Genomic DNA, 25,306 nt, shown 5'->3' with positions numbered 1-25,306 from the left:
TGTGCTGTAATGTTCTATGTAAGCCTTGCCTCCCCACACCCGTACCTCAGAAAAACTTGACTGCGGTCGGGAATTTCATGGATAATTGGGGAAAATATGTATTTGACACTTATCTGTTGCAATGTGTTACCAATGTAATGTCTTACTGTGTAACAGTATCTGATAACCAGGGCACAGCTACATTCATTTGCCTTTGAAACAAATACTCACCTATCAGCAATAGAAGACGGCTTCTCTCCCATTGGTACTAGAAGGCCACTCCACAGGGAAGCTGAGAGAACCTAATGATTAGAATAAGACAAATGCAGCACTACATAAATACGTGGAACTGCTCTTGCCGTAACGAATGAACACATCAAAAAAGCAGCGCTAAATTTTAAATGTTTGTTGCAACTGATTTCGCTCAACTTTTGTCGTAGTGGGATCAGGACAGCAAGACAACGTAACTGCTTTTGAATTAGTTTCCAAATTGAGCAGCAGTCGTTTGCCTTTGGTTAGGTTTTGAAATTAATAAAAATCTGTCAAATATTGTTACTGAAGATTTCTTCCCTAATAATTCTTCATAACTGTGAAGCAACAAACTATCATTTTGAAGCACACATTTTCAACTTAACCATGCCCACAATGATGCTGCTAAATATGGTGGTGCGCAGCAATGTTGGAGAACCAAGAATTCAGGAATGAAGAAAGGTCAGTGTCAAAACTACATTGAAATTTAATCACCCCAGGAAATAAATTGTTTTTCTTAAAACATGAAGATTCCCTTCTATCATTCAATCTCACGTTGCAATGCGAATCATTCTGAGCACTTCTTCAGAAATGCAACTTGCGTAGCATGTAGCAAAAGAACTGCATCGGACAGGTGATACTGCTACTACATGAAATCTTGTCCGAGACTTAACATTTCTAAGCCAACCAGTTGTACTCTAACCAGAACTAGAAATCACAAATAATTGAAGACACGAGCGCTTACACAATCCCATAACAGACTGGTATTGAACTGTAGCTCAACATCCTCCTTCAAAAAGTTCACGTCACCTCCACAGTAACCCGCCAGCTCCTATTCAAAAGGGAAAAAAATTGATGTCATAACAAATATGCTTGGGAACAGACAACAATTATTCCAGCCTGCACTGTACTTAAGTGCATAGACAAGACTAATAGCTTCATAAGTACAACAAATGTTTCTTTCTTCGGCAATTATTTTTAAACATCCAAGATAAAAGAGGACATATGATAAATTTACTCAGATTTCTTGTTTTAATGGCCTGCATCAACTAAATCAAGCAATCTTAGAACAATTGAGAATTTCTGCCTGTAATATGCAGCATTTTTCAAAGCATCTAGATTAGAATAGCCTTTATTGTCATATACATTCAACGAGTATAGTAAAGGTTTATCCATCACCGATTACAATGCTGGCTAGAAACAGAATTACCAAGGCACAGCTGCTTTAGTTACAAGATTTAGACAATACGGAAAATAGAACAAACAATCAGCATTACAGAAATAAACCTTCAGTACAATAGGCCACACTAGCTTCCAGTCTGTACCAGGCCTCTGCTTCACACCAAGCCAGGAGATTGCTGCAGGATGCCGAAAGGTTGCTGCACCATGCTGGGAGGCCCCGATTGGAGGTGGCCACTACTGCAAATCATCATGCTGGGAGTTTGCTACAGGACGTTGCCATGCCACACCAGGAGATCCCTATTAGAGGAGGCCATGGTGCCAAGCCAAGACATCATTGCACCACACTGGGAGACCACTGCACGACACCAGGAGGGCACTGAACCAGAGGAAGGCTGTGAGTCATTGCTTGCCGGAGGGCGGGAGTTGAAGAAGACGATGACAACGACAAAGAAGACGGCAAAGACAGAAAAGTGCAGTGGAAGATCAAAGTGGAAAAAGAAGAAGAATAGAAGAACAGGCAGAGCAGACACACTCCAGCTGAAGTCCTACTCCACCACCATCTTAAAATCAGCCATCTAGCACTTCAAGAGCCACACCAGATGGGAATGAGGACCAATATCTGAGATGACTGAAACAATAGATAGAAACAAAGGTAACATAACGGTTAGAGATCACAAGTTGTACAGCTGGATGAACACAGCAGGCCAAGCAGCACCATAGGAGCAGGAAAGCTTGACGGTTCGGGCCTAGACCCAACATAGTGGTTAGGTGTCTACTCTAGTAATTCAGAGATAAAAACCAAACTGTACAGGAAAAACTCAGCAGGTCTGGCAGTGTCTGTAGACAGAGAAACAGAGTTAATATTTTTAGTCTGATGTGACAGTGCTTCAGAACTATAGTAACTTGGAGACCTAGACCAACTGCAGGACACAGGGCTGCTTAAATTATATCACGTAGGATCCGGGGGGAAGCTAGTCAATTGGATACAAAGTTGGCTTGAAGGCAGGAGACAGAGGGTGATGATGGGCAGTTTTTTTTTGGACTGGAGTTCTGTGACAAGGTTCAGTGCTGGGTCCACTACTTGACATCATTTACAGAAATGATTTGGTTGTGAATATAGGAGGCATGGTTAGTAAGTTTGCAGATGACACCTAAATAGGTGGTGTGGTCAACTATGAAAAAGATTATCTTGCAGTATAATGGGATCTTGATCAGATGGACCAATGGGCCAAGGAGTAGCAGATGGAGAATAATTTACATAAATGCGAGGTGCTGCACTTTTGTAAGGCAAACCAGAGTAGGACTTATACAGTTAATGTTAGGGCTTTGGGAAACGTTGCCAAACAAAGAGACACAGCGATGCGGACGCACAGTTCATTGAAAGCGAAGTTGCAATGGTGAATGCAGCATTTGGCATGCTTGCCGTCATTGGTCAGAATGCTGAATACAGGGGTTGGGACATCATGTTGCAGCTGGTCAGGATACATTTAGAATACTGCGTACAACTCTAATCACCTGTCTGTAGGCAGGTTGTTGTTAAACTTGAAAGAGTTCAGAAAAGATTTACAAGGATGTTGCCAGTATTGGATGGTTTGAGCTATAGGGAAAGGCTGAATAGGCTGGGTCTATTTTCCCTGGAGTATCGGAGGCTGAGGTTATAGCGGTTTATAAAATCATGAGGGACGTGGACAGAATAGCCAAAGTCTTTATCCTAGGGTGGAGCAGTCCATAGCTAGAGGGCACAGGTTTAAGATGAGAGGGGAAAGATCTTAAAAGGAACCTGAAGGTTTCCATGCAGAGGGTGGAATGAGCTGCGAGAGGATGAGGAGGCAGTGGGTAGAATTACAACATTTAAAAGGCATCTGGATAAATGTCAGAATAGAAAAGGGTTTAGAGAGATATGGCCAAATGTTGGCAAACTGGGACTAAGTAAGATTGGGATGTCTGGTCACTACAGACGAATTGGACCAAAAGGTCTGTTTCTGTGCTTCTGTGACTCTACGGCTTAGGATTGGTTTAGGCCATTCAACGCTTTGAAGCCTGCTCCACCATTCAATAAGATCATGGTTGATCTGGTTGTGGTCTCAACTCTACTTTCCTATACGCTTCTCATTACTCTCATCTATCAAAATCAAACAAATTCTCCCTTGAATAAATTCAATGACACAGCATCCACTACTTTCTGAAACAGAGAATTCCACAGACAGCCCTCAGAAAAATAGCGTCCTGGTCTCCATCTTAAATTGGGGTGCTCTTATTTTTAAGAAAGATGTCTCCTGGTTCTCATCTCTTCCACAAGACAGGATATCCTCCTTGTGTCTACTCTGCATAGTCGACTCAAAACTTTATGTTTCAATAAGATCACCTCTCATTCTTTTAAACACCACCAGGTATAAGCCAACCTGTCAAACAGTCTTCAAAAGGACACGGTCTACTTTGCAGGAAAACAGCTGAATAAACTGGGGAGATATGTGCAAATCCCACCACAACAGCATGGAATTTAAACATAATCAGAAAGAAGATGCTTGTATTAGTAAAAGCAATAACAATCCCAGTAGATTATTGTGAAAACCCATCTGATTTATTAATCTGTATTTTTTATTCACATTATCTTCTAACTGACTCCCAACACTGAACATTGTTGTCGACTCAAATGTCCCTACAATGGGACAGCAAACCACTCAGCTGTATGCAAGCAAGTGGCTTTCACCTTTTGCAGGACATTCAGGGATGGGCAATAAATGCTGACTATACCAGTGATACACTTGTGCCTTAAAATGAATGCAAGGTACCTTCCTTAACCGAGTAAGGTCAAATATTATACCTGTACGTTCCCAAATGAAAGAAATTTCAGTGCTGTAACTCCCACATTAGTAAATGAAATAACTTAAAATACATTTTAAAATATTAACAAGGAATGGAACTTTCTACTTACAGCACCTTCTGGACTGAATGCCCCAAGACTGGAGGCCACTATCTGAGGTCTGAGCAGGTGGTGGTGGCAGGGACCTTCACCTGTTGGGCTTAAGGTCAATTGCGGGGGTGGTCATTTATTCCTGGCCCTGCCGGGTGGCCTTATTTGAAACAGCTGTAGGACAACTCATGCCTTTACCAGTGACTGATCAAGCCATCATTCAGTGGAGCTGAGCTGCTCTTCATTCGTGGCACTACAACCTTGGCCTCTCTATCCTATCTGTCCCTCTGGCTGGTGCAGTATAGACATGGCTGGGGCTGGTGGTATTCATCTTATCACCCCTACCAATGATGGTGGCCAATGTTATCAGGATTCCTGCTGCCGTTTACGGTTCATGGCAGATGGGATAGCGAAGGGGGGTTGCTGGGTTTTATCTGGGCTGGAGGTCAAAGGGGAAATTGGAGGTTCACCTGTATTGTTTGACTGGCTGTGGGTCAGTCTGCCAGGGCCTTGTGAAGGGACTGTTGAACTTGACTGGGGTGACTTCATGTCCTGATGCATCCTGGCATATCAGATCAGCACTGTCAGATGGCAGTGGTGTCATGGCTGGGGCTGAGCAGTCTGGGTTCCGGTTACTGAGGGCTCTTAAATGAAGACTTCAGGCAATGATGCAGCATAAGGTTAGGCCGCAGTTGGAAGGCTGGGAGTAGTCCCAGATCTGAGAGAGGGAGAAGTTGTATCAAAATGGTGCCACTTGGATCAGTAAGATTCTGTAGTAAATGACAGTATTAAAATAAGTCTTTCAATGCTGAACAAGATTTTCAGTCTTAACAACCTAGCAATATTAAAGCAAAACAACATTAAATATGGATTCCCCAGGTTAATTTAAGTGCCCTAATGTTCCTCAAAAATCAAAGACTTCAGTGAACCTTTCTCATGAAGCAGATTGATCTTTGATTCTGGCATAACATTTGCAGTTTCCTCAATAAAAACTGAAACACAACTTTTCTGTCACCTTGAAAATGATCTACCTCACGTTGACAAATGCTGAAATGTGTACGTTTTGGTGCTTTACACATATTCATTTGCCAATACTTCTGCTTTACCTGGTTGATTTTGAGCAAAGCTCCACGTTTGGGGAGGATCGCTGAATTCCGAGTGTCAATAGTCATGGTGTGCTGTGAAGAAAAATAATAATGTAGACCAGTATTCCAACAGTAATAAAATTTCCACAGCACAGAACTAATATTAATGTATTCCCAATATGCTGTCACAAAAACTGCATTGAACTGTATCAATTAAAACTCAAATTAGTAGGAACTGCAACTGTACAGACTGGTCATTTATTCATTGCTATTTGCGTGACAGTGATTGGGCAAAATGTTGTTTCATTTTATCCACAAGTCTGTGCCCTGCCAAGTAATACAGTGTGAAGTGCTTGGAAACATTTGGATTACATTTATTGTTGCCCTACAGAACTGATCCTGAATAATTCACATCTTGTTTTTGAGAGTTATTCTACTGAATTTCAGATACTCCTGTGGCCAAGGATAGAATTTTTGGTGTCTAAAATGGGAATTAAAGCACACCAGCTGATTTAGAGGTTTAGTTCACTGGACTGTATTCTGTGCGTTTGGTTTACCACCAGTTTCAATTCTGTTAACCCTGCTAGGGTGGAACGGTGGCTCAATGATTGGCACTGTTCCCTCAAAGTGCTAGGGACTCAGATTCAATTCCAACCTTGGGTGGCTGTTTCTGTCAAGTTTCTACATTCTCCGCTCTGGACGTTCCTGTTTTCTCCCACAGTCCAAAGATGCCCAGGTTAGGTGGATTGGCCATGTTAGTTAGCCCCATAGCTTCCAGGGATGCACAGGCAATAAACATGGGCTTACAAGGATAGAGGAGGTCGGACACTCTTTGAAGGATCGGTGCAGATCCATTGGGCTGAATGGCCTCTACCTGCATTGTCGGGATTCTATTCTATGAATTCATTTTACACAGGTACCCTGAAAGCCGTTTCTTCGAACTAATTGTGGAATTTTTTTTTAATGAGAGAGAGGTTAGAGCTTTGCACTCATGACTAACTGGGGGATTTGGGGTTTGGGGGAGAAGACAGAGAGAGAGGTGGAGAGAAGCATGTCTCCTTTCGATAGGAAAGAATGGAAAAGTACGCATTATACAATTGTTGAGCAAGTACCACAAAGACACTTTTGCAAAACCTAGTGTCAGTGGGATAAATGAATTTGAATCAGACTTGGACTGTCATTACAATTTCAGCAAATGAGACAGCTGGACTTTAATAACAGGTAAAGAGAGAATATCTCTCAAGAAGTTACTGATTACTTTACTGTTTGACAAAAATAAAATGCAGTACTGTCCTTCATAAAGCCATCAAGGCTGGGTTTCACCAGCACGAATGCAAAATAGTTGTTAATGAGGCAGAAAAATCAACGTCAGAAAATGGGAACGTGTTGAGAAGTCAGTTTAAAATTTAAGCATTTTAATCTGTAAATGAGGCTGATTAACTTCAATAAAAGGGTCTCAACATATTTGCAACAATTGAAGTTTTACCGAAAGCGAAGATTTGAGAGAATGACCACTTTCTTCCCGAACAGAAAAGGATGCTGTGCGTGACAAAGAGCTCAACTCCCTCCAAACTCCCTCCCATTTCAAAGTGTGATGTGTTTTCCAGATTGGAAACTGCAACGAGAAGAAAGATCCCTACATCAGCACCTGGAGAATATTATATTACAGTTCCAAAGCAAATTAGTTATTCTGTATTGCCCTGGTTCTAAAAGAAATCTCAGCACAAACAATTTCCCTATATAATATTCTGAACGACATGTTCACGATCGCAACTATCAAATGATTAGAAAATAATTATTCAAACCTAATGCTCAAACAAATCAGTTGCTAAGTCTCAATCTCCGCTATAGTGTACAGAAAATAGGTGCAATATTTTATCTTGTTTACAAAAAGAATATGCTGTGATAATTCAATAGTAATAGCTTCCCCTTAGTACGGGGACAATGTAGTATAGGTTCTTGAAAGTAGTCTCTACTTCAAAACAAAGACTTACAATTATGATCAAATCTGCAGGAACATTCTTTGTCATTTCCATATCAAGATCTTTGTATTCACATGCTGTGCTGCAGTACCTCTAATCCCAAAACTGTGACTTATTCTAATTCTCCAGCACTTCCTTTCACACCATCAAGCATGCTAACATAATCACACTGGTATTGGTAAATATTTTTAATCACAGAAATTATACACAGTGCACCATTACAAATAAACAACATCACTAAATTTATAAATTAAAACAATTAAGTAACAAAAGTACTTCACCCGTACATTGTATTCAGTTGAAAGACCTCTATCAGTTTCACGAAGCGAGCTCCAAGGAAACTGTCCAGTTACCTTGTACAAATTGACAGAAAAACTGCAAAAAAAAAACATATTTCAATTGACGAGCAATTGTTTTTGTTTATATCATGCAACCAAGGCATCCATCAATAAATACCTAGGATCAGACCCGATATACACACCACTACAGAGAAAAACCAGAAGTGAAGTAATCAACTCCAACAGACCCCAGAATTTAAATAACAAGTGGGAAAACACAATAACGCTTCACTGCACTAATGATGTGGCCCAGCAGGGTAATAAAACGTGTGCAAACTAATAAACCAGCCCAGTAAGCAAACTGACCACAACATTTGCTTTTAGTACAAATGCTGCAGTTTCATTACATTAAAACGGATATTTGTTTTCCAATCTGAATTATACAGTTCAGCCCAGAGAAAAAGTAGGGAACAATAACTCATTAAACCGCATGAAATCTCCAAATCCCTCAGTTTAATTCCTGCCTTGTACAAAGCCCAGTCATCATTAATTTTATTACTTCCAGGCATAAATTGATGTGGCCTCTGTTTATGTTTGTGATTTCTGAAAAACACTGAAAGTGACAGATGCTTGCATTGAAACAATTGGACAACTAGTTAGCTAATTATTATGGTAACAAGTGTTATTTATTTCCAAATTTGTATACGTCGAAATGGTCAAAGCATTATATTTCTTTAAGTTATAAAGGTTCTAATTCCAACTGGCTTTGTTTCTAGCTGAGAAAAGGCAATTGTAGCTAAATTTGCAGACAACACCAAGACAGGTTGGAAAGTAAGTGTGAAGACATCTTAAAGCTGCACACCAACGCAGATAGTTTTAGTAAGCGTGCAAAATTCTGGCAGAGAGAGTATAACAGGGGAAAATGTGAAGATGTTTATATTGGCGGGAAAAAGCAGAGTGTCACTTAAACTGGGAATATTTAGAGGTGCAGGGGGACCAGCGAACAGTGTCCAATTGCAAAATCACATCTAATGTTTGACACTATCGGGTTTTTTAGGATTACAAGGGGATCTTGATCAAATGGGTAATGGGCTGAAAAATGGCAGATGGTGTTTAACTTGGATAAATGTGCGTTATTACATTTTGGTACAACAAAGGATGGTAGGACTTACATAATTCAAGGTAGGGCCTTGAGTCGTGTTGTAGAAGACGGACCTAGGGGTACAGGTACATAATTCTTTGAAGTTTGCATCACATATAGACAGGGTGGTTAAAAAGGCATTTGGCATGCTTGTCTTTATTACTCCATCCTTTCAGTATAGGAATTGAGAAGTCACGTTGTGGTTGTACAGAACATTGATGAGGCCTTGTCTGGAATACTGTGTCCAGTCGGGTCACCCAGTTATGGGAAGGATATTATTAAGCTGGAGTGGGATCAGAAGAGACTTGCCAGGATGTTGCCAGGTATGGAGGGTTGGAGTTATAAGGAGAGGCTGGGACCTCTTTTTCACGAGGACGTAGGAGGTAGAGAAGTGGCCTTTTACAAGTTTTTAAAATAATGGAGTATAGATAGAATTAATGGTGTTTGTCATTTCCCTAGGATGGGGGATTAAGACTAGGGAGCATGTTTTTAAAAGTGAGAGAAAAAAAAACATTCAAAAATGACATGGGTTGCAATTTTTGTTTACCCCACACAGAGGGTGGCTCACCTCTGGAATGAACTTCCCGAGAAAGTGGTGGATGTGGGTACAATTACAATTTTTAAAAAGACATTTGGATAAGTACGTGAATAGGAAAGGTTTGCCAGGATATGGGCCAGGAGGGCACAGGTGGGACTAGGTAGTTTGCGATTAGTCTGGCATTGACTGGTTGAGCCGATAGGCTTGTTTCTGTGCTGAGTGATTCAATGACTATTGATAGGAGTTATGCAAGCAAGCATGGCTGGTTTGATATCAACAGTAACTCGTTTGTGACAAACAGCCAAAGGATATGCTATTTTAAATGATCTGCTTGTCTTTGGGGTGTACAACCTACATAGCAAGCATCAGCATTTGCTAGATAATTTGGATAGTGAGAGCAATTTCACTTCTTAGTTTTGTCAGTAGGTCTCTTGGGCTGGCACACGTACTTACTTGAAGTTACACATATTAATACATGAGACCCCGTTTAGTGCAGACAGAAAGAACACGTATATGTTTGCATTTACTTCAATTCAACAAAATAAGTGACAGCCACTCGCTGGTTCACTTGTCAGAACACCACCTTGGCCATTCAAGAGCAACCTGCCTGGTTTGAAATATGCAAACAGCATGTGGTAGTTAACTGTCAATCATCATTAGTGGGTGCCTTCTTTATGACAATGTCTCCAACAAAATCCTGTCATGAACCAATCAGCCCTCTCTTAGCATACAATATTGGAGTTGGTTTTCCCCCTAAATTAGTGTTCATATAAAATTGACCTAAAAAGACTGCCAGATGAAAAACTTTAACAAAGTATCTTCTTTCAGGGATATACAGTAATAGTTAATTTTCTTGCCAGAGAGATTCACTGGGATACCTAACACTTATTACAGCATTAACAAGGTACTTAAGGCTTGGCCTAGCTTTCTGTGGCAACTTTACTTCATACTGATAGTACAAATACAAGATCTTTACATCACTTAATACGTTTGAATAAAAAGCTAAACCATTAGATACTGCTTTTGCAAAGCTAAAACATAGCAACACCCCTCCTAACAGGAACCTCTCAATTTCCACATCCAATTGTGCACCTACTCTTGGCAGAATTTGCTGTTGCATTTTCATTAAAATAATTCTAAGCACCATCAGCTTTCCCATGCTTTTCACTGCAATATTTGGGTCAAAATTTACACTCTGTAGTTCCCCAATCCTTGCCAAAGAGATATGGAGCTTGATGAGATAATAGGAACTGCAGATGCTGGAGAATCCAAGATAATAAAATGTGAGGCTGGATGAACACAGCAGGCCAAGCAGCATCTCAAAAGCACAAAAGGTGACGTTTCGGGCCTAGACCCTTCATCAGAGAGGGGGATGGGGTGAGGGTTCTGGAATAAATAGGGAGAGAGGGGGAGACGGACCGAAGATGGACACAAAAGAAGATAGGTGGAGAGAGTATAGGTGGGGAGGTAGGGAGGGGATAGGTCAGTCCAGGGAAGACGGACAGGTCAAGGAGGTGGGATGAGGTTAGTAGGTAGATGGGGGTGCGGCTTGGGATGGGAGGAAGGGATGGGTGAGAGGAAGAACAGGTTAGGGAGGCAGAGACAGGTTGGACTGGTTTTGGGATGCAGTGGGTGGAGGGGAAGAGCTGGGCTGATTGTGTGGTGCAGTGGGGGGAGGGGACGAACTGGGCTGGTTTAGGGATGCAGTTGGGGAAGGGGAGATTTTGAAACTGGTGAAGTCCACATTGATACTATTAGGCTGCAGGGTTCCCAGGCGGAATATGAGTTGCTGTTCCTGCAACCTTCGGGTGGCATCATTGTGGCACTGCAGGAGGCCCATGATGGACGTGTCATCTAAAGAATGGGAGGGGGAGTGGAAATGGCTTGAGACTGGGAGGTGCAGTTGTTTGTTGCGAACCGAGCGGAGGTGTTCTGCAAAGCAGTCTCCAAGCCTCCGCTTGGTTTCCCCAATGTAGAGGTAGCCACAGCGGGTACAGTGGATGCAGTATACCACATTGGCAGATGTGCAGGTGAACCTCTGCTTAATGTGGAATGTCATCTTGGGGCCTGGGATAGGGGTGAGGGGGCAAGTGTAGCATTTCCTGCGGTTGCAGGGGAAGGTGCCGGGTGTGGTGGGGTTGGAGGGCAGTGTGGAGCGAACAAGGGAGTCATGGAGAGAGTGGTCTCTCCGGAAAGCAGGCAGGGGTGGGGATGGAAAAATGCCTTGGGTGGTGGGGTCGGGTTGTAGATGGCGGAAGTGTCGGAGGATAATGCGTTGTATCCGGAGGTTGGTAGGGTGGTGTGTGAGAACGAGGGGGATCCTCTTTTGGCAGGTGTGGCGGGGGCGGGGTGGGAGGGATGTGTTGCGGGAAATGCGGGAGACGCGGTCAAGGGCGTTCTCGATAACTGTGGGGGGAAAGTTGCGGTCCTTGAAGAACTTGCACATCTGGGATGTGCGGGAGTGGAATGTCTTATCGTGGGAGCAGATGCGGCGGAGGCGGAGGAATTGGGAATAGGGGATGGAATTTTTGCAGGAGGGTGGGTGGGTGGGAGGAGGTGTATTCTAGGTAGCTGTGGGAGTCGGTGGGCTTGAAACGGACATCAGTTACAAGCTGGTTGCCTGAGATGGAGACTGAGAGGTCCAAGAAGGTGAGGGATGTGCTGGAGATGGCCCAGGTGAACTGAAGGTCGGGGTGGAAGGTGTTGGTGAAGTGGATGAACTGTTCGAGCTCCTCTGGGGAGCAAGAGGCGGCGCCGATACAGTCAATGTACCGGAGGAAGAGGTGGGGTTTGGGGCCTGTGTAGGTGCGGAAGAGGGACTGTTCCACGTAACCTACAAAGAGGCAGGCATAGCTGGGGCCCATGCGGGTGCCCAAGGCCACCCCCTTAGTCTGTAGGAAGTGGGAGGAGTCAAAAGAGAAGTTGTTGAGGGTGAGGACGAGTTCAGCTAGGCGGATGAGGGTGTCGGTGGAGGGGGACTGGTCGGGCCTGCGGGACAGGAAGAAGGAGGGCCTTGAGGCCATCTGCATGCGGAATGCAGGTGTATAGGGACTGGACGTCCATGGTGAAGATGAGGTGTTGGGGGCAGGGAATTGTAAATCCTGGAGGAGGTGGAGGGCGTGGGTGGTGTCACGGACGTAGGTGGGGAGTTCCTGGACCAAAGGGGAGAAAATGGAGTCCAGATAGGTGGAGATGGGTTCGGTGGGGCAGGAGCAGGCTGAGACGATGGGTCGACCAAGGCAGGCAGGTTTGTGGATTTTGGGAAGGAGATAGAAACGGGCCGTGCGGGGTTGGGGAACAATGAGGTTGGAGGCTGTGAGTGGGAGGTCCCCTGAGGTGAAGAGGTCATGAGGTCATGAGGTCATGAATGGTGTTGGAGATGATGGTTTGGTGCTCGGGTGTGGGGTCATGATCGAGGGGGCGGTAGGAGGTGGTGTCGGAGAGTTGGCGTCTGGCCTCGGCGATGTAGAGGTCAGTGCACCATACTACCACTGCGCCACCCTTGTCTGCGGGTTTGATGGTGAGGTTGGGGTTGGAGCGGAGGGCTGCCCGTTCTGCGGGGGAGAGGTTGGAGCGGGTGAGAGGGGTGGAGAGGTTGAGGCGGTTAATGTCTCAACGGCAGTTGGAGATGAAGAGGTCGAGCAACACCCCCATCTACCTACTAACCTCATCCCACCTCCTTGACCTGTCCGTCTTCCCTGGACTGACCTATCCCCTCCCTACCTCCCCACCTATACTCTCCTCTCCACCTATCTTCTTTTCTCTCCATCTTCGGTCCGCCTCCCCCTCTCTCCCTATTTATTCCAGAACCCTCACCCCATCCCCCTCTCTGATGAAGGGTCTAGGCCCGAAGCGTCAGCTTTTGTGCTCCTGAGATGCTGCTTGGCCTGCTGTGTTCATCCAGCCTCACATTTTATTATCTTGGAGCTTGATGACACAAGTGAAGGTTGCATTTCTGCGTAATACTTATTGGAAACCTAAATTATTCCCATAAATCACAAAATCAAATATTCATTGGCATTGGAAAACATTCACAAATCAATGGTTATCATTTGGAAAATAATTTCAATACAGTGTGCAGTTCTAAAATACACATTACAGGCGTGATATGAATATACTGGTGAAGATACATAGAAGATTGAGATATTTAAAATTATGATCAGCCTAGATAGCACAGACAGTAAGGACTCTTGCCTCTTGCAGGAAGGATCAATGACCAGGCGACATATATTTAAGGTACACAGTAGATGGTTGGAGGGGAAACGAAAGGAAGAAAAATCCACCCAGAGGATGGAACCTGGAACTCACTGCTTCCAAGGGTGGTAAAGGCAGAAACCCTCATAACATTTAAGAAATATTTAGATGTGCAATTGCATTCTAAGGTATACAAGTGCTGAAAAGCCAGATTAGAACAGTCAGGTGCTCGATTTTGACTCAGGCAGGCTCAATGGTCTGAAAGGTCTTTTCTTGTGCTCTATGAATCTAATGTTTTACGGAAACATCGGACATGGCATGAACACACAACAAAATCATAATTTTATACTGCTCTTTCTCATATGCTGGAAAGGCAGAGACTAAGTGCTTACTTTTTGTCAAAGTTACCAGGCTGTGGTTTAAAGTATGAGAGGCCATAAGATGTCTCTTTTGTTCCATAGGAGAATTGGAAAGTTATTTTTTCTGCTCGACCAAATAGATTGGGCAGCTTTAGACCCAAAACCTAAGTAAAAGAAAAGAGAAAAAGTTGAGAACTACAATTGCAGCTGTATTCTTTACAACTCATGCAATTATAAAAACCTTCTTACCATACTTCCTTCATTATTGCCAACCATAGTGTTGTAGCTTCCAGTCAATCGTCTCATTTCCTTTACTTCAAATATCACGTCCAATCCTTCAGCTACTGCCTCTTCACCTTTAATATCAACAAAATGTATCAAGCATAAACAAAAATCAGAAAGCTCTGCAACAACATAGATCATTGCACATAACCGGTCAAAGCATGTTTAACAGAGCTTCTGAATTCAAAACAACCATTTCATGAGTTCTTTATATATACCACCTTTAACTTTCAGGGGAGGGAAGGAGCACATCCTCCACCAGTACTTACATAGCTTATTCCGGATTTGTAACAGTGACAGTGGAAATAAGTTACTTGTTTCCCTTTTTTGACAAGTATCGAGGACAATGCAGTAGCCAGATACAGGGGTTACTGGACCCGCGCAGAGGGTTAATGTGATTGAAATACTGAATAAATGGTACAGGTGAAAGACAGAGTTATGATGTCACCAGGTGGTTTACCAATCTAATCGCAGATGCTTTTGAAAAAAAAGCAGCAAAGGCTGAATTGGAGGGTTGGCAAAAACAAAGAAAAATATTTAAGGAGGCATCCTACTTTCAGGACTAGGCTTCTCAGAAATACTGTTTAATTGCGATCAGCTATGCCAGGAACCACAAGGTGGTAGAAGGTGAGAGTGTGTATATCTTAGAGTTACCCTGGGCAGTATCAATAAGGACTTCCACATTTCTGAAAATCCCCAGGCGAAGCAAGCGTTCACGAGCTTCATGAGACTTCTTCATCACCTTTTAGAAAAGACAGAAAAAGAAAAATTTCAAACTCTGCAACAAAACAGGTCTTACAATGACAAAAGTATTATGTAAGTATTAAATTTAATTCGGTACTGCTCCTTGCTAAATTCAGCCTCGCTAAGTTTTGCTTCTATCTGAAACATTACATGGATTAATTTCAGGGGACAAGCTTTAATTTTTTGAAAAACATTACTGGAATGTTTGAGGATGACACATACTACTGTCAAGAAAATGTAGACTCAAGAAAAACTGTTTGGCCTCAGTGACTATCAAAAAAAACAAAATAACAACAAAGCTGAATCCATAACCAATAAAACCAACACAGTGGAGCAAACGAACAGCTGCAGAGTTCAATCTCGCCCGTCAGTTCAAATTTAATCTGTTGGTGCTGAATTGGGTTGATTCTGCTCCCCTTGACCTTGAAAATCTCTTGCTGACCTATAACAAGTGACAACATTGTATGGGTACATGAAGTACAAGCATTCCCCAATTCAGAACACACACAATGACAAGGGCTAGAAACATCATTCAGTATTTTGTAGTTTTAAAAAATATGCTCAAGGCCTGAATTTCATAACCATCATACTTCTCTACAATACTCAACAAATGTTTCTGAATATTCTTCTACTCGACACATAGCTTATGGCTATAATGGTACACACATTATGTTTCTATCCAGCAGGCTGAAAGCAATAGGTAGAGGGAAATTCTTTCTGCTTGCAAAGGGAACAAGAACAAGACAACATAATTTTAAAAAGTGTCCTGTAAAAGAAGAAAATGTGTTGTGCAAATAAAACCTTTTCATTTGAGCAGATTGTTAGGGTATAGAACATACTGCCTAGAACTATAGAGACAGGTTCAAGAGAGGTATTGGACGATTATCTGGAAAAAAGATAATGTGTAAGGGTATAGGGAAGCAGGAGATTTGGCACTAGAGATAATGCTCAAATGATTTGCCAGTGCGGGCACAATGAGCTAAATGGCCTTCTTCTGCACCACAGACTTCAGTTATTGCAATACAGCTGCATTACTTCAGATATATCATAGTATATACTAAATAAACATACTATTCATATCCATTTGTATTTGCATAAATTCTGGTCACATAGCTCTGTTCAGGTGTCAGTTTTGACTCAAGTGTTAGCATGCTGATGTGAGAGCTGGCAAAATAATCTTACAATCACCAGTAAGCAGATTCAATTGTCTAATCATGGTTCATACTTCAGCTTAATATGACTAAGGGAGCATACACCACCCAAGAAACAAGGTTCAAGACAAAACATTAAATCCAATCTTTGCCTGTCGCATACAAATAGAACCGTGTGGTCAAGAGCATAGTAATTTACATTGTTGGTCATTCATTTTGTCAATGTCTGTTTGAAATGGGCCAGAAAGGTAATTAAGACCCCATGTTTCCACACTTATATCCTGTTCTTGTGAAGGGTAATGTCTGAAAATATTACTTTGCACTTTAATCTAACCAGCTGAGACTATTAAAATCAGTACAGATGGAACTCAAGGGGAAGACGGACAATCTGCACTACAAGTCTGTGGGGCACATAAATGGCCTACTTTCATAAGATAGAATCTTACAGATTTGATCGGAACATCAATTTATTACGTTATTGTTAATAACATGTTCTAATAACAATCATTCTATTCATAGACTGGTTAATGTAACAACGACATTAGGACGTTTGCTCTTTACAGCAGTTGAGCAGGAGAAAAATTGACATTTTACATTAGACAATTGGCATAACAGTCATGACTAATATCACAAAGCCATAGTGAAGACAAACATTGTGCATGATATTTTATGCACTTCTTATATCGCATGCATTTTTCACCATTAATTAGTCGAGGGATTTTGCTCCTGCGCCCACCCAATTGAAATACAAATCATTTTCTCCTACAATTTGACTAACATGCCAATGGAGTGGGCCCTGGAAGTTCAACACCTTGAAGTTGCAAAGTTGCTCTACTAATTTTTATGGGTATACTTACCTCAATGAGGTTTTTAGCTTTGAATACATCAGCAATTTCATACACTAAGAGATCATCTTTAGTTCTGCTAATTCCGTCAATGTGCACATGCTGAACAACCACCTACAACAGCAAAGAGAGTTTATAACCTTGAGAATTCTTCTAAATTTAAAATAAGCATGTACAAATTCAACTTAAAAAAAAATCTATTTCCCTTTTCCTGAGCATAATTCTTTCTAGTAGGACCTCTAACATGGCCTACAACCATAAATTATTTATTAGGGTCTAGCAAGAAGAAAAAAAAACAAGGACCAAGGATTAAGCAGGAAACCAAATCAAGCCTTGACCAATTTCAGGAATTTACAATGTATCAGAGGTTTGGAAAGAATGAAGTTCTGCAAATGGTTTAACATGTATTTAATATTGTATTGCTACATGTGCCAGTTACATCACCCAGTTGAGTCAGAGTCAAAAAGATATACAGCACAGAAACAGGCCTTTCGGTCCAACTCATCCATGTTGACCAGATATCCTAAATTAACCTAGTCCCATTTCCCAACATTTGGCCCATATCACTCTATATCTTTCCTGCTCATATACCCATCCAGATGCATTTTAAACACTGCAATTGTACCAGCTTGTACCACTTCCTTGGCAGCACATTTCATACACGTACCATCTTCTGTGTGAAAAGGTTGCCCCTTAGGTCCCTTATAAATCTTTTCCCTCTCACTTGAAACCTATGCATTCTAGTCTTGGACTCCCGCACTCTGGGGCAAAGTCCTTGGCTACTTACTCTATCCATGTCCCCTCATGATTTTATAAACCTCTATAAAGTCACCTCTCAGCATCCGACACTCCAGAGAAAATAACTCGAGCCTATTCAGCGCCTTCGTCCAGTTTAAACTCTGCAAATCTGGCAACATTCTTGTAAATCTTTTCTGAATGCTTTCAAATTTGACAACATCCTTGTTATAGCAAAGAGACCAGAATTGCATGCAGTATTCCAATAATACTCAAACCAAACTAAATTAAATCACTGTGCTAACAGAGACTTAACTGAGCAATGTGGATTATTCTTGTACTCTACAGTTCAAACTTGATCGGCTGGATCTGATAGCAGTGGCAACAATGGTGGTTGGTGGACAGGGTTCTGTCCTGTATGACACAGCTGACATCACTAGCTAAGTGAAATCACTGACAAAATCTCAACATATGATCATAACAAAAGCTGTTTTAACAAAAGCAAAAAATTAAACTAGATAGTTTCTCACTCTTTTATTTTCTAAAACCTCTTGTTTGGTCTCAGGTTCCACTTCAACTGTTTCCAGTTCATCCACTGAAGGCGATAAATTCGGTCCACTCACTGGAAGAGGCTCTAAGCTCTGAAAGATATGGTATACATTTCTCTTTTATTCTGCAGTGTTTCGTGTGCAAAAGTACATACTTATTGGATACAGTAACAGGGGCAAAAATTGGCAAAGTCAAATGGGTGAAACATAGGTGTTAAAAACTTCAGTAATTGCAGTTTGCTTCTTCCTCTTCACTTGCACTGTGCACATCTGGATTCAATTAATAAAATAATTTGGTTTTGTTGGATCAAATGCTTGAAATAGTTCCCTTTACTCAAAGGGTCTGGAAAAATAAAAGCGCACAGATCTCAGAAGTATGAGCCAGACAATAAAATGACAATGGACCAAGGAACAGTACATGCACAAAATTTTAATAATAAAAAAGAAACAGATTAAAAACTATGATCAATTAATGCAATTTTTTTCCCCCCCCCCCCGAACGTTCACTGCATTTTTCATTGGGTGGAGTAAGGGTATACACATTGGAAGGGTAAATGGCAGACATAGTGAGCATGACATTAAAGATTGCTAATAAATAATATACATTTCAGTTGTTAACACCTTTTTCTGTGCAGCAACAAATATAATAAACTGTTTATTTTAGATTTTAGTACATAAATATTATTCAAAGCTAAAATAAAACCAATCGTTTTATTTTATGGTTATATGTCAAGGAGCAGAATAAACTTCAGAAAGATCGTGAGAATTACAAAAAGGTAGTATCCAAGTTCAGCGGGTAAACAAAGAAGGTAAATGAAATATTGGCCTTTATTTCAAAGGGAGTGAAATGTAAAAGGGAGGTTTTGCTAAAATTGTAAAAGCTGGAATACTGCGAAGCATTTTGGACCCCTTATCAAACGAAAAGTAAAATGGCTTTGAAGGAAGTCCAGAGAAGGCTCACAAGGCCGATAACAGGTATGAATGGGCTGCCTTATGAGGAAAGATTATGTAGATTGCGCCTGTACCTGTTGGACTGGGAGAAGACCTTCTAGAAACCAAGAAAATACTTAGAGAACTTAACAAGATACACGTGGAAAAATTTATTTCCCCTTGTGGACAGTCTAGAACCAGAGGGTTTAATCCGTTTTTTAAAAAAAAAGGGACTGCACATTTAAGATACAGATTAGGAGGAATTTCTTCTCTCAAAGGGTTCCAAATCTATATAGTTATTAATCATAGAGGGCTGCTGAGGCTAGGTTGTGAAGGATATTCATGGCTAAGAGAGAGATTTTTAATCAGTAAGGGAATCAAAGTTTTTGGGGAAAAGGCAGGAAAGGAGAGTTGAGGCTTATCAGATCAGTCATGGTCTTATTGAATGTCAGAGCAGAATGGATGGGCTGAATGGCCTAATTCTGCTCCTGTGTCTCATGGTCAAGTCACATGCATCCCTCAAGTGAGTTCACAAGACAATTATGTGAATACAATACATGGGAAACCTACTACTGCCCAGCCTATATGCTTTTATTTATATGTGTTGCATGATCTCTGTAGGCCAGAGGGGCAACAACAGGGGTTAATTCCTGCATGTTGTTGTCTCTTTGGGAATTAAATTCTTCACTGAAGCAAAATAATAAAGAACAGACAGCATATGGATACAAACCACATCCTCCAATTCATCAAATGGTCTTCAATTACATGAGAATTTTTATTACATTTTTACAGGTCAGGATTAAGATGACAAATCACAATATCTATCCTTTTCCAGCATTCTACACTCAGTGGACAATTCTCTTTCATGACACGTTCCCAGTTTTTTTTTCCCCAATAGGTCAATGATCCGGGATCTAAGGAAATGTGAACCTGGAACTCTGATTTGACTGCAACTCACAATGGAGATCAACTTAATTTTTACAATATTTACCTTATTGTTGAAGGTATTGTAACAGCTTAACAGTCAAACCACCAGATTTAATCATTCTTATTAATCCAGAATAATTCTTCTGTATTTTTAACCAGTATGATAGTCATTGCATTCTAAAGATAACAAGCTCCTCCAAGATAACAAAGCGTGGAGCTGGATGAACACAGCAGGCCAAGCAGAATCTCAGGAGCACAAAAGCTGACGTTTTGGGCCTAGACCCTTCATCAAATAAAAAGCTCCTCCACAGATTTCTGAGTAACATTTTGTCTTCAATTCTTTCTCTCCTTTTGGAGAGGCAGCTTTCTTCCGATTCTCACATGCGAATAAAACAGCACAGAAATAGTCCATTTAACCCAAATGTTTAAAGTAGTTCCTTTCCAGAGTACCAACTCTCCTGTCAACTTTGTAACATTCTCCCAATTGTGGCAGCAGAAAATGCTTATCCATCAACTCATCATTTATCAGTGGTAGAGTTCTTATTTCCTGTAAATCAACAGCACAAATCCAACTTAAGGACTTCACTACTAGACATACCTGTGTTCCATACCTGAGAAAGCTAACAGTTCACCTAGTATCCTAGCTAACGTGCACCCCTCAAATACCACAAAAAGTTTAACTAGCCTTTTATCTCAGTTTTGTCTGCAGGACCTGACTGTACGTTTATAAACTGGCTAATAGATTTGCTCTCGTAACCACAGAAACTACACAAAAGAAAATATGTGCCAAGTATTTTCGGCATTCAGCTAATGTAAAAATTCAACACCCCTCCAATCATAATCAATGGTTCCACCAGCAAAGGGACCTTGCTGGTGGAAGCTCCATTGTTAACACCTCAAGTGTTAGCTTTTTCAAAAGTGCACAGTAAAAGGGCTAGGCTGAGGCAAGATATACAGTGACTTTAGTTTACCACTCCACCCATCAAAACAGCAATACAGCTCAAGTTAAAAGAATGATGGCATACACTCATTGTGCATCTAGGCAGGTACAGAGACATGATAACACTCAAAAATCTCTCTCTACAACTTGTCTCATGAGCAGGCTCTACCATTGTGAATACTACAAACAATTAGTGCCACTGAAAAAGAAATGCCCTTTCCTACACCCTTGAACCACAAAGAAAGGTCATTAGCAGCAAGGTGACAAGAAGCCTAAAGTCACCCAAACTTATGAAGCTGACCTATTAAAATAAGCAATGTGGTTGGCTCCCAAATTCCCTCTAAAATGACCTAGCAAACTAACCAGCCACATCAAACCGTTACAGGAAAAAGCGCTGTTCTCACATCACCAGCAGTGGCTCAACAAGATTATAGATGGCCAATCAATCCTGACCAACATGTCAGGAATGAACAGAAAAACAAAATAACTCACTTAACATTCAAGGGGGAAACTGCCAATTGTTCCCTGTCGACAGTAGTGCAGGAGTTAAGTACAGGTGAGATTCACTGGGAACAGCGCTGATTCCTGAGAGGGCCCAGCCGCCACAGGGAGGAAGGCTTGGGGGTAGCGGGGGGGGGGGGGGGGGGGGGAATCGAGCGCTGAAAGGATCTCCCCGGCAATCTAGGATCATTGGCCTGACCTTACCCGAGCCTGGACGGTGCCCATAGTCACTGAGAGCCCAATCCGAGATTTCTCCTCGCCGCCAGGCTCTACCTAGAATCCAGCCCTACCCTTACACAATCCGGCCCAGCAGCAAAGACGCCGCTAACGCCGCCATCGCACAGCACGTGACCACCTCGCCGCGCCTGCTGATTGGCTGGTAGTAGGCAGGCGGGCCCCGTGATGGCGGCCAATCGCACTTGGAAGGCGGCCGTCAATCAACTGTCCGGAGAACCACCCTACAAGAGGGTGCCATGTGGCCCGTGGTTGACACTATCGCAGCACAGCGGGCTCTGTCTTCAAATCTGAACACGATATACCTCTGTAACAACAATAAATTAAGATAAAACTAACTGACCTGTCCCTCTATGGCCTAGATAGAGAAAAATTAATTTGGGGACAAATGCATTTTCGGATCTTGAGTTTTTAAAGAAGTGATTCTATCACGTTACCAAATAGGGCAACTTGATTATTGTTCAAACAATGTGCTCAATATCAGACTATCGTGGTTCATCTTAAAGGATGCCCACAACTAATCACACCTGTCAAAATGTGAGCAGTTTTCAGAGCAGGTTTTGAATATTGATTGTACTGAACATCAAACAGATAGGAAGAAGCTTCAAGGCAAGAGCTGAGTATTTTCTTAGCTTTGAGTTAACACACAGTAGTGGAGATACACCCTACACTTAATCCAATATAATCTGGAAACTATATTATAGATGTGTACATATATGTAACCCCTAATTGGTGTATTAATGTAACAATCCACATCAGGTGGTAAGATCTGAGAAATACAGTTTTGCCATCTCCGGATATCTGTGTAAAATATTGGAATTATTTCAAAGGTTTTGAAAACACAGGAGCTGACACCAGCGCTTTGTAAGGATCCCATTAATTCCACTCTTCAAGCACTCATGTGTTTTCCAAATATTTACAGCGTTCACTTTGGAAAACTGCTTATTGTATTGAAACTTCATTACACTGTCACTTTTAATTTTCTCTGTTCTATATAGAATAGAAATAGCTTCTCCAGTTTCACCAAATAACTAAATTCCCACTTGCCCTGCATCCACTTTTTGCATTCTCTCCAAAAGTTTGATGTTGACAGTTCTGTGCCTGGCAGCGGATTCCTCCCTCATTCAAAATGTCTTTTTTCCGAGCAAGCTATCATTATTTGCAATTATTCTTTCTGTTTAATGTTCATATAAATCAAGAGATGTGTATCCACTGTGTTACTGTTTCTGGCTCTGATTAAATATTTTATAGGAATTTTTGTTAGTGCTGGTGTTCAATGCAATGGCTTTTAGAAATGCATATTCTTATATCTAAATGAGTCACCTGCCTCTTTTATATTGACGCTTCTGTCAATATTTTAACAGAATGATATATATTAACAGAGCAGGCCACAAGGTCCATACTGATCAAGATAGTTATTTTTTGGACAGCAATCTAAAATTAAAAGTAATAAAATTTGAGTACAATATAGGTCAGGATAGTTAGAGAATGATATTCCGGTACATAAGTGAAAATTCTTCTGCTCTTAATAACTAAGCATTCAATCATTTATTTTCATAAGAAATTACACATATTCAAATTTTACATACTTTTAAAGAAGGGTGGAAAATAACGCACATCACTGTAATTGAAATGTAGGAATCAAACTCTTGTTTGCGGTATTCGTGCTATTCTTGTTCTTAAAAATCTTTACCTTTAAGACAAATGCTCTACATATTCAATTTAGATTATTCAGTACATAGTTATTGTATCATTGACTCAGTTTTCACACACCTATCCATTTGTAAGTTCAGGTCTGTTATAAAAATTAAGCACATATCAGGAGGGTGCACCATTGCCTTCCTGAGGGTACGATGGAGAAGTCGCTGCCTTTCAAATAAGATGGTCAAGCAAATCCCAGAGGGTGGTGGTTGTTCAAAATCCATTGCCCAGTTTTCAGGTTGAGGCAGAAACCCTCAACTCGTATAGAAGGAACCTGGAACTGCACCTGAAGCACAACAAATCTACAAGGCTAAACATCAGAAGTTAATTTACTCAACTGTGCAAATCCAGTGGGGTGAATGGCCATTTTCTCTGCTGTAACTTTTCTGTGGTTCTATCGTTTATCAAAAAAATGCTAAAACAATACAAACATTACTCCCTGAATTAGCAATCTGTCTGTATTGGGCAACTGGTTTGCGCCCAATTTGCTGATCTCCAGGCTTCTACCATTGTCTTGGTGCCCAGAAAGGGAAGGAGTATTATTAAGGGTTGCTATTTTTATTCCTTCAAACAATCAGTGTTGTATACTCATCGTCATACCTGACAAATGTGGTCAGAACCAGCTGATCTGATGCAATTTTATGATCAATGGCAAAGCTCAAACATAACTAATTGCAACTTAGGTAAGTTATCATGCAGCAACAACTGCTTGTTGAATTTTAGTTAAGGAGTCAGGGATGAATTTTTTCAGAAACTGTAGAAGAATAATTGACATTAGCACAGTTCAGGCTTCTACCAGTGAGAAAAGAATCCCATTGATGGGCTACAGCCTGAGAAAACACAAAGAAGTGCAAACTTACCACAATTAATGATTTCACGACTGCATTTGAAGTAGGAAAGCTTCAAGAGAAACTGCCTTTCTATTAGTTCTTTTACCTCCCGTAAAATCTCGTGTGTCCCCTTTTGGGGACAGCATGGTGGCTCAGTGGTTAGCACTGCTGCTTCACAGCACCAGGGGCTCACGTTCTATTCCAATGTTGGGCAACTGTCTGTGTGGAGTTTGCACATCCTCCCTGTATCAGCCTGAGTTTCCTCTGGGAGTTCAAGTTTCCTCCCACAGTCCAAAAGATGTGCAGGGTAGGTGGTTTTGCTCTGCTAAATTGCCCATTGTGTACAGGAATGTGTAGATTACGTGGGTGAGAGAGATGAGACTGGGTGGGATGCTGTGAGGATTGGTGTGGACTTGTTGGGCCAAAAGGCCTGTCCCCACACTGTAGGAATATTAACAATTAAAAAAAGACAATGACTACAGTATATATGATATTGTATATTTCTTACAGTATGACATTCGCTGGAAATCTTTTTGAATCATTCTAAGGCCATGAAAATCTCTCCAAGTCCAAATCTTACTTTTCCATGCCATCTCCAGCCAAACCTCTCTGTAGCAAGAGCAGTTTGCCTGACTTGCCCCTCTGCTTAATTTAAATACCTTCCAAGATAGAAGGATTGGATATTCAGGGTGAATGACTTCTTCACAGAATCATAAATGTTAGCCATTATGATGAAAAAGAGAGATGCAATAAGTGTGAACTTGAGTTTAAGGGTATTGTCTCCACATTCTCAAGGGGCACTATGTTGCTTTTCCTATCTTTCAGGAATGAAGGCAAGCTGTTTCTGTAAAAGCATTAGAATGAAATATCCCATTAACTTAAATCTCACTGAAGTATTATGTCACTTCATGGAATTAATCCTGGAGGTGATGGGAATTGTTGCATTTCCAGAAGTGTAATTATAACATGATAGTGTAGCATGGGCAATCACCAGTGTAGGTGCAAAAATAAATAATTTGCACAGAAAAATGTTGGGA

At 41.3% G+C, this 25,306-nt stretch overlaps 1 protein-coding gene across 3 annotated transcripts in view; it reads right to left on the bottom strand.

Moving 5' to 3' along the window:
* Positions 1–21,864, bottom strand: part of LOC125461051 (sorting and assembly machinery component 50 homolog) — a 28,174-nt gene extending 6,310 nt beyond the window's left edge. The window contains exons 1-11 of one of the 3 annotated variants that reach the window (XM_048549373.1): positions 21,709–21,864; positions 18,189–18,299; positions 16,936–17,037; positions 14,838–14,925; positions 14,151–14,257; positions 13,935–14,065; positions 7,679–7,766; positions 6,896–7,024; positions 5,431–5,502; positions 974–1,060; positions 211–281 (exon numbers count right to left, since the gene is read on the bottom strand). In XM_048549373.1, coding sequence (XP_048405330.1) covers positions 211–281; positions 974–1,060; positions 5,431–5,502; positions 6,896–7,024; positions 7,679–7,766; positions 13,935–14,065; positions 14,151–14,257; positions 14,838–14,925; positions 16,936–17,037; positions 18,189–18,299; positions 21,709–21,729 — 1,007 coding nt within the window. In that variant the 5' untranslated portion in view covers positions 21,730–21,864. The remainder of the gene's footprint in view (positions 1–210; positions 282–973; positions 1,061–5,430; positions 5,503–6,895; positions 7,025–7,678; positions 7,767–13,934; positions 14,066–14,150; positions 14,258–14,837; positions 14,926–16,935; positions 17,038–18,188; positions 18,300–21,708) is intronic. The other 2 variants (XM_048549374.1, XM_048549375.1) reach the window with 2 other exon arrangements.
* Between the last annotated feature and the right edge of the window lie 3,442 nt (positions 21,865–25,306).

The sequence above is a fragment of the Stegostoma tigrinum genome, chromosome 18, assembly GCF_030684315.1.
Source record: "Stegostoma tigrinum isolate sSteTig4 chromosome 18, sSteTig4.hap1, whole genome shotgun sequence".
In the NCBI taxonomy this organism is placed as follows: Eukaryota; Metazoa; Chordata; class Chondrichthyes; order Orectolobiformes; family Stegostomatidae; genus Stegostoma; species Stegostoma tigrinum.
The sequence above is the reverse complement of the archived record's forward strand: the minus strand, read 5'-3'. Positions and strand labels throughout refer to the sequence as shown.